General features: G+C 37.0%; 1 protein-coding gene across 5 annotated transcripts; it reads left to right on the forward strand.

The window, feature by feature from the left end:
* Positions 1-42: 42 nt before the first annotated feature.
* Positions 43-9,795, forward strand: LOC108330505 (sister chromatid cohesion protein PDS5 homolog C-like). Of its 5 annotated transcripts, none has more exons than XM_052876827.1 (11): positions 43-5,184; positions 5,644-5,827; positions 6,085-6,504; positions 6,814-6,879; positions 6,999-7,106; positions 7,272-7,315; positions 7,807-7,858; positions 7,966-8,042; positions 8,117-8,160; positions 8,649-8,729; positions 8,801-9,795. In XM_052876827.1, the coding sequence occupies exons 2-11, from the start codon at positions 5,657-5,659 to the stop codon at positions 8,842-8,844; spliced, it is 1,107 nt and encodes a 368-aa protein (XP_052732787.1). In that variant the 5' UTR covers positions 43-5,184; positions 5,644-5,656; the 3' UTR covers positions 8,845-9,795. The 5 variants fall into 5 exon arrangements, 4 of the variants coding, with proteins under 4 accessions (XP_052732787.1, XP_052732788.1, XP_052732785.1 ...); XM_052876828.1 differs by having other exon boundaries at positions 43-194; XM_052876825.1 differs by having other exon boundaries at positions 43-5,827.

Here is a 9,795-nt window from a genome sequence, read left to right on the forward strand (position 1 = left end):
GACGGCGACGTTTCTGACGTAGGCGACAATACCGACGGTGACACTTGGCCGCTGGTCTGGAGGCATGGAGCTGTCGTGGACGATAAAGAAGCCCTTAAGCCTCCTTTGGTTCTAAGCGAAAGAAGAAGAAAACCCTAAGTGCTAGCTGAAAAAGGGTTTTTGGGCCTGGCCAAGCAAGCTTCTTCGCCACCACGGTTTTTTCTATACACCTCCATTCTCCTTCAGTTTCTGCTTCTATTTAGCTTACTTCGTGCACCCATGTTTTTTATTTTTTATACCCCAGTTTCGGGTTTTTGGGCCTGGCCAAGCAAGCTTCTTCCCCACCACGGTTTTTTCTATACACCTCCATTCTCCTTCAGTTTCTGCTTCTATTTAGCTTACTTCGTGCACCCATCTTTTTTATTTTTTATACCCCAGTTTCGTTTGCTTCATGCACCCTGCTCTTTATTTCTTATAAATTTTTTTAATGTTTGCATACTACAAAAAGGTGCATAGATAACGCTTAAAGCGTTATCTATGACAATGCTATCTATTAATAGATAGCCCTTCTATAAAAAGCGCTATCTATTGGTCTAAAACTATATAAATCAGAGAAAGTGTTTGAAACTCTAATGCTACTAATATAAATTATTAATTTAGTAGTGAAAATAGAGGGATTCTGATTTTGTCCCGAGGGTTGTTGAAAAAGGAGTTGTCTAGAGGATCTGCAGCAACCTGAAAAACGTTGGTGGCTCGAGAGGCGTGGACATTTCTGCAAGGTTCGGTTTGTTGTCCAACAGAGAATAACAAAATTTACAAAAAGCAGACACATAGTACACCAGTACAACAACATTATGTACGCGAACAAATGGAAAACCTTCTATACAGACGCACAGAGGCGAAAATGAAGACAAAACAATCAACGACTGTGAAACAAGAAAGAGAGACACCTATAGTCGAGAAAGAACAAAAAAACAGCTGTACTGATTTCATAACTATGGGTGTCTCTTTTTGTTGGTTTCACAGTCGTTGATTGTTTTGTCTTCATTTTCGCCTCTGTGCGTCCGTATAGAAGGTTTTCCATTTGTTCGCGTATGTAATGTTGTACTGGTGTACTATGTGTCCGCTTTTTGTAAATTTTGTTATTTTCTGTTGGGCAACAAACTAAACCTTGCAGAAATGTCCACGCCTCTCGAGCCACCAACATTCTTCAGGTTGCTGCAGATCCTCCAGACAGCTACTTTTTCAGCAGGGACAAAATCAGAATCCTCTATTTTCACTTCTACAATAAGGTGCATAGATAACGCTTTTTAAGCGCTATCTAATAGATAGCGCTTCTATAAAAAGCGCTATCTAATCGATAGCGCTTCTATAAAAAGCGCTATCTAATCGATAGCGCTTCTATAAAAAGCGCTATCTATTAGTGTCTAACAATAGATAGCGCTTGGAGATAAGCGGACTCGAACCGTTGACATCCGCCACAGGGTAAACCACTGCGTCTCAGGCCCCGACTGATTCTACCATAGAGGCCAACGATAGACAATAACTCTCCCCCGAACACAGCTCACAACTTTCATCGTACTGTGCTCTCCAAAGAGCAACTCTTCTCAAAATATCAAAAGGTGCTGAGTTGGAATCCCATTCTAACTAAGGATTGTTGTGGTTCCGGAGGATCCAACTACAGGAGAACCGGGAACGGAGAGCTTCCCACGCCCTCTTTTTTTTCGCCTGACTCTTTGCTCTTAAGAATACTGGTTTTTAAGAATGAGTGATTGTCCTTCTTCGCCCCTTACTGTCCAACCTGAGAGCGGATAGCTAATGCGTTCCGCTTTTTGAACAGGGTTCTATGATCGGTCCGCGACCCCTGGATGCCGAAGGCATCCTTGGGGTGATCTCGTAGTTCCTACGGGGTGGAGATGATGGGGTCGGTCCATGGATTCTTTTTTCTTTTGGCACATTTCGCTCAAAGGGTTGAAGGGAGATAGTGCATCAAGTTGTTCGCAAGGGCCAGCCTGATCCTCTTCCCCAGGATGATCCCAAATGAGGAAACCCTAGGAGAGCCACCGACTCCAACTACCGTCCATGTACGATCCATACTAGATCTGACCAACTGCCCATCCTACCTCCTCTACGTTCTTGACAGCCCGTCTTTGTCTCAGTAGAGTCTTTCAATGGCATGTTGCAGTCCTCTTTCCCATTACTTAGAAAAAGTTAGCCACCGGTTCAGGTACAAGATACTATCATTACCGCCTGGACAATTAGACATCCAACCCGTAATAGCAACGACCCAATTGCTATCTACTGTCTGAGAGCAATAGATAGCGCTTATTTAAAAAAGCGCTATCTATTGGTCTAAAACTATATAAATCAGAGAAAGTGTCTGAAACTCTGTAATGCTACTAATATAAATTATTAATTTAGTTAGTTTAAATAAAATATCTAATATACCTAATGTTACTAACATACTATATATTATTATCTTATAACTTACTTGAATGCTACGACCTCCACAAACTCTGTAGTTATCTCAAAGATTGATAAACATGTAATATTAGAGAAATTATAGGTAGGTGGAACCAACTAAGAAGGTCCAGACACGAGAAAAAGAAAAGTACCTGGCCAACTGCAGAACAATTGGAACACAAACAAACTATACAAAGCAAAAATACAACAATACATGTAAAATGTAGTAACTGATAGGATATAATATAATGGGTGCAAGATAGAAGGAAACAGTTTAGGAATTAGTTAAAAGTTGGTTAGCTGATTGGGTTGCCTTTATAAGAAGGTAGGGGTTCTTGTGGTAGAAGATCTTTTGGATATTCTTTGTGTGTATAGGAAGGTATTCCCGTTGAGGGAGAGTGTTCTAATTGTTGAGTTTTTCTAAGGTAACTTGGTTGGTACGTGAGTGAATTTGCATATGAGTATTATTTGTTAACATTCTTTTATGTTTAATCAGTGATAGATTATGTGATACGTTTTTAGCTTTCTACATTGCCCTTATTACTCTTTTTTAGTTTGGGTTTATGGGTACACCATCGCGTTCCCTTTCTTTTACAGACACAGTGGTCAATGGTTTTTTTGTCATTGCCATTGTTGTCCCGTTTTTCGTTATTTACATGAATAAAGAGACTTGTATATTTCGGAATCGCGCATGTTATTTTATTGATATGATTTGCACTTTCTCTTGTAATTATCCTGTATGTGTGGTTGAAGATATATAATTATGTTAATTTGTTACGTCTTCGAATATGTCAAAGACGTAACAGATTGACATACTTATATATCTTCGGCCACACATACAAGATAATTACAGGAGAGAGTGCAAATCATATCAATAAGAAAACATGCGCGATACCGGAGTATACGAGTCTTTTTATCCATGTAAGTAACGAAAAACCGGAGAACAATGCTAATGACAAAGAAATCATTCACCACTGTGTCAGTGATAGAAAGGGAACGTGGTGGTGTACCCATAAATCCAAACTCAAAAGAGTAATAAGGGCCATGTAGAAAGCTAAAAACGCATCCCATGATCTGTCACTAATTAAACATAAACATAAAAGAATGTTAACAAATAATACTCATATGCAAAATCATATATTCACTCACATACTAACATAGTTACCTTAGAAAAACCCAACAATTGGAACACAAACAAACTATACAAAGAAAAAATACAACAATACATGTAAAATGTAGTAACTGATATATAATGGGTGCAAGATAAAAGGAAACAATTTAGGAATTAGTTAAAAGTTGGTTAGCTGATTGGGTTGCCTTTATAAGAAGGTAGGGGTTCTGGTGGTAGAAGATCTTTTGGATATTCTTTGTGTGTAGATAGGAAGGTATTCCCGTAGAGGGAGAGTGTTCCAATTGTTGAGTTTTTCTAAGGTAACTTGGTTGGTACGTGAGTGAATATATGATTTTGCATGAGTATTATTTTTAACATTCTTTTATGTTTAATAAGTGATAGATTATGGGATACATTTTTAGCTTTCTACATTGCCCTTATTATTCTTTTTGAGTTTGGGTTTATGGGTACACCACCGCGTTCCCTTTTTTTTGCCGACACAGTGGTGAATGGTTTTTTTGTCATTGACATTGTTGTCCCGTTTTTCGTTGTTTACATGAATAAAGAGACTCGTATACTCCGGAATCGCGCATGTTTTTTTATTGATATGATTTGCACTTTCTCTTGTAATTATCCTGTATGTGTGGTTGAAGATATATAATTATGTTAATTTGTTACGTCTTCGAATATGTCAAAGACGTAACAGATTGGCATACTTATATATCTTCGGCCACACATACAAGATAATTACAGGAGAGAGTGCAAATCATATCAATAAGAAAACATGCGCGATACCGGAGTATACGAGTCTTTTTATCCATGTAAGTAACGAAAAACCGGAGAACAATGCTAATGACAAAGAAATCATTCACCACTGTGTCAGTGATAGAAAGGGAACGTGGTGGTGTACCCATAAATCCAAACTCAAAAGAGTAATAAGGGCCATGTAGAAAGCTAAAAACGCATCCCATGATCTGTCACTAATTAAACATAAACATAAAAGAATGTTAACAAATAATACTCATATGCAAAATCATATATTCACTCACATACCAACATAGTTACCTTAGAAAAACTCAACAATTGGAACACAAACAAACTATACAAAGCAAAAATACAACAATACATGTAAAATGTAGTAACTGATAGGATGTAATATAATGGGTGCAAGATAGAAGGAAACAATTTAGGAATTAGTTAAAAGTTGGTTAGTTGATTGGGTTGCCTTTATAAGAAGGTAGGGGTTCTGGTGGCAGGATATCTTTTGGATATTCTTTGTGTGTAGATAGGAAGTTGTTCCCGCAGAGGAAGAGTGCTCCCTTGAGAGTTAGGTGTTGTACCAGTGTATTTTTTAATTCCAGATAGACCTGTCATTCTAATCTAAGCCCCTGGGTCGGCGCTGACCTTTTCTAAAGTTAGATCCTAATTTTTTGGCATGACAAGTGAGCACTCAATTTCTTGTTTTGTTGACAGTGAGTTATTATTAGTATGACAGTGATGTGTTTCTTCTGTTCTTTTAATTTTTTATTTTGCCTTTGGCTTGGTTTTGTGATTCAATCTTTTAAGCTTTTGTTATTCTGCGCTGGATAAAACGGTTTCGAAGGCGGATACACTACATTGTGAATTATTCAGTAAGTTTTTAACACTCTGAAAACAGCTCTTTTATTCATTTGTAAATCGCACATTGTCTTGAAGGCTTTTTGTCAAGTTTCTTCCCAAAATTGTGAGAGATGGATTGATGGGATAGTTTCTTGAACTTGTTAACAGGGCATATGTTATTTGGTACTTATCTACGAATGCACATGTTAACATTAGAATTTTCTGAATGTAGAATCTTCCAACTCTGCTAGATCTTATACCAGTTGTTCACTTTTATTTGCAGCGTCTCAATTGATATATATGTATATATATATATATATATATTTAAATCCTAAGAACTTTTTCACAACATCATTTTTCGGTGCACTTGAACAAAATACAGAAGAGGGTTTCAGAGATATAATAGACAAACCGTGTCCAGGAATACATTTGATATGCTTAATCCACAATTTCTCCTTAGCTTTGGTTTATTTTTTTTATATAAATAACAGAGCGATTGATGTGATGGTTGAACCACAAGAAAATGTTAATCCAATCCAAGAGTTAACCTTGAAACAAGAAAACGGTAGTGGCGGGTCCTCTTCAGAACAGATTGGGGACAAGAAAAAGGGAGGAAGGACGAAAGCTAACCCTGAAACAGATCTAGCAAAATCAACTGCTACCGATTTGGACAGGGTATTTTTCACACTTTATACGTGTTTGCTTCTGTATATTATCATTATTGCTGCATGTTTTATTCTGCTTTGTTTTTTTTCAAGTAAAGCATTAAACAAATCAATTTTAATTTTAAGAATGAGTTGGCAAAACGACCACGTGAGAAGTCAGCACATGTATGGCCCCACTTTAATGTTTTTTGTCTTTTATATATCTTGTGGCTCTGAAGTTGTCATCCGGAATTGAACACCGGAACATGTTGATTGTGCTTCTATCAGGTAGTCGAAAAGGATCCAAGGGAAGTTAGTAGTCCCTCTCAACAAGAAAATCCGGATGTGAATATATCTCCAAAGTCGGTCATGAACAATGGTGTTGCATGCGCTTTAACTAATTCCAAGTCCATTAAAAAGCAAGAGGATGCTGAATGCTCTAATCACTCTGAAGGTTTAAATATATCTGGTCATGAGGTGCGTAATGATTTAGACTCTGAAAAAGTTGACAACAGTAATGATAAGGAAACTGAGAAAAAGCTCAAAAACAACAGCAAGAAAGTGTCCAGTTCCCCTCACGAGGACCATTTAGTTGAAGCAGCAGGACCTTCAGAGAATGACAAAGAGGTTGATGCTAAGACTTTATCACCAACGGTATACAACAATGAATCTGAAGTTGCTTCTCCACTAAGTAAGAACCTCCATGGTGAAAATCGATCGAAGAAACTTGGACGAACAAAAACGAAAGATGGGCCTGTAAAAGATGTGGCTGGAGAAGATGTTTCTAAGGTTTCTGGGGGAGGAGCTAGTGATTGAGAAGCCAAACCTACGAGGCGGTCAATGAAAAAGGCACTTGGTCAGAACTCTGTGAGAAACACTAGTGTTGTAGTTTCAGTTAAAAAAGGAAGTGGGGAAGCAACTGATGCAGATGCTAAGAAGCATTCAGCGAAGAAATTAGATGAAAACAAAAAGGGTAGTGGCGGGTCCTCTTCAAAGCAGATTGGGGACAAGAAAAAGGGAGGGAAGACGAAAGCTAACCCTGAAACAGATCTGGCAAAATCAACTGCTACGGATGTGGACAGGGTATTTTTCACACTTTATAGGTGTTCGCTTCTGTATATTATCATTATTGCTGCATGTTTTATTCTGCTTTGTTTTTTTTTTCAAGTAAAGCATTAAACAAATCAATTTTAATTATTTAGGAAGTGGTTTCTTCTCCAAGGCCTGGTACAAAATCAACTAAAGATGAAAGTTCAGAGGAGACTCCCAAGACAAATTTGAAAAGGAAACACAGTTCAGGAAAAGAAAATGTATATCCTTTTCCCTCTGAATTTTTAAATTATGATACTGGAACTTCCTTGATATATTTGTAAGGGAACCTTTGTTTTGGGAAAATCCTTTATGTTGGTCTTGCTAATTTAAAAAGTTTCATTGTGTTCTTGCTTTGGTTGATAATTATCTTTTTCCTGTACCAGGAGTCTGATGTGAAGGACTATGGTGAAAACCTTGAGGATTGTGAGTAAGTACTTAGCAAGACTTCCATTTTGACTTGCTGTTGCTGGAAATTTCAGTTAATAAGGGGTCAGGAAGTGCTTCTTGTTATTTGGCATTTACTTTCAAATTATAATCTCTAGTTCTTTTATGGTTGTCTTAGCTGGGGAACATTTGTTTTTACACATCTTAATCTGGAGTAATGTTGCTTTGAGTTCATGATGTTTGCATTACTTGTATCACAGTCACATTTATTACATGCATCGTTTTGTAAACCATTCTGTTGAAGTTATTGTGGTCTTGATGGTTTGTGTTCTAGATTTTCTTTATCTGTTTGTATGTGAAACTTTTTTGTAATAATTAAACCAGGGTTTACGTTTGATGTGAAATAAGGAGGGAATGTGTTTTTATAAAACCAGGCCATATCATGCACATTAGGTTTATGATTAGATTGCCTGTTCATTTTTATATAATAGAAATATTTGCTACAAATTTTCACAGATACGTCATTTGTTACAGGTTTTACAAAGGTGTTATTCATTTTTCTTATTCTGGCAAAAAGAAGCGCAAGGTGATTTGACAGTTTATCAAGTCATCTCTCTATCCTCCCCCGTTCCATGATGGAATTCGGAACTTGTCCCTACTGTTTTATCTTCTAACATATGTTCTTTATTTTAGGTCTTGTACGATGATGGTGATGAAGAAACATTAAATCTCGGGAAAGAAAAGTGGAAGTTAATTGAAGTGCAGATGAAGTTGGTCTACGGCATTTCTTTATACACCAAATTTTTTCTGCACATAAATTAATGACAATTATTTCTCTTGACAGGAAGGACAAAGTGAACGGAAAAGTCTTGATGCTTCCACCGATATGTATGTTCTATGGTTAATGTCATTTTTTGTAGATACATATTTTATTTGTATTATCCTATATTTCTTATGCATGTTTTTATGGGGTGTGCATATATTGTGATGTTGCCCTTCTTCAGAAATTCTGTGCATGTATGCTCTTGGTTTAGTTGGTGCTGTGTGCTTATTATTGATTTGATGGATATATTGTTTCAAAGAAAGCTACCATGGTATATGTAACGTGAAAAACTGAGTGTACACTTTTTGCAAATATGTATTTTTGTGAATGATGATTAGCGATCTTTTGATATGATTTGACCCCCATAGCATAATTCGGAACTTGTCCCCCCTACTCCTTGTCGATTCAGGATGGTCATTTTTGTGTGTTGTATATTTGATGTTCCAATTTTATCTGGCCTTTAAGTTGTGTTGAGTGCTAAAAGAGATATTTTAAAAAATAGTGTTTGTATCCTTTTATTTCACTAAAGTGATCAATTGTATGAATCAACCAGTGCTGGTGAATCAACCAAGCAAGGGAAAACCAGTGCTGGTGAATCAACCAAGCAAGGAAAGGTGGATGGTTCTTCCAAAAGGTTTGTGAATATCAAATAATATATTCCATTTCCACCTTTTTTACAACTAAATTTTTTACTTAAATTTGTAGCAGTGGAGCTGCAGCATCCAGTAGATCAAAGGGTGCATCCGTGAAGTCTAGCCAAAAGTCCAAAGATGGAAACAAATCCAAAGATTCCAAGACTATTAGCAAATCTGAAGACCGAGTTAGTAGAAAATCTAAGGACGATACTCCTAAAAGTGGTAGCAGTAAAATTGTTGCAGCTGCTGTTAAGAAAATGAGTAATAAATCCAAAAGCTCTGATACTTCTAAGGCTAACGAATCAAAGGATGATGACACTAGCAAGCCAAAATCTGCTGCCAAGTCTAAGCAAGAAACTCCAAAAGGTGGGAAATCCAAGCAAGAAACCTTGAAGTCTGCCATTTCTAAAGGAAAACCTCGTAAAGGTGGTGGAAAGAGTGATGTTAATTAATGGTACTGGTAAAGTGAAATCTGGTTTAATGAAGAGAAAATATGCGGAGGATGAAAACTCAGATGCTTGATCAAAGTTGAAAGTTTCAAGGGCATGACTTAAAGATCGTCAAAGGCACAAGGAAGTTAGTTGAAGAGGGGAAAGAAGCATCAAAGAACATAGAAGTGGGAATTTATTCTCACTGTTTATTCCTTAACTGTATCAGGTTAGCTGTTCATTTTGTGGTAATCAATCTCGTTGTTGGTAAGTATTATTTTCTCATGTTAATTAGCTAGGCTAGTTTAGTTGTAGTATGAGCTAGTATCCTTAATCACTTTTACATTTATTTCTAGACTAGAGGATGTTATTTTTAAGTCAACACTTGAAAATATTTACCTAGCAACCTTCATTTAAAAGAATGCTTTGGCACACTACCTGATACTGACGGTTGACTGCTTACCACCTATCTAATTAACGTTCTTTGCATTGCTCGGTGCTGAGCTGTGGTTGTGGTTGTGGTGTTGTTTTGTTTTGTTGAGACAACACGTACAGCATAAATGATGTGGTGGAAGCTAATGTTTGTACGGTTTATTTGGTTTCAATTTGTATGTTCGAGCGTTCCACATTTTAGTCA

Source organism: Vigna angularis, chromosome 4 (assembly GCF_016808095.1).
Source record: "Vigna angularis cultivar LongXiaoDou No.4 chromosome 4, ASM1680809v1, whole genome shotgun sequence".
Lineage (NCBI taxonomy): Eukaryota > Viridiplantae > Streptophyta > Magnoliopsida > Fabales > Fabaceae > Vigna > Vigna angularis.

Excerpts from the sequence above, each read along its gene's own strand:
- LOC108330505 (XM_052876825.1), top strand. The coding sequence starts at position 5,453 with ATGTATATATATATATATATATATTTAAATCCTAAGAACTTTTTCACA. Across the intron at positions 7,859-7,965 it reads CTGGCAAAAAGAAGCGCAAG|GTCTTGTACGATGATGGTGA; the intron begins GTGATTTGACAG and ends TCTTTATTTTAG. Across the intron at positions 8,161-8,648 it reads CTTGATGCTTCCACCGATAT|TGCTGGTGAATCAACCAAGC; the intron begins GTATGTTCTATG and ends TGAATCAACCAG.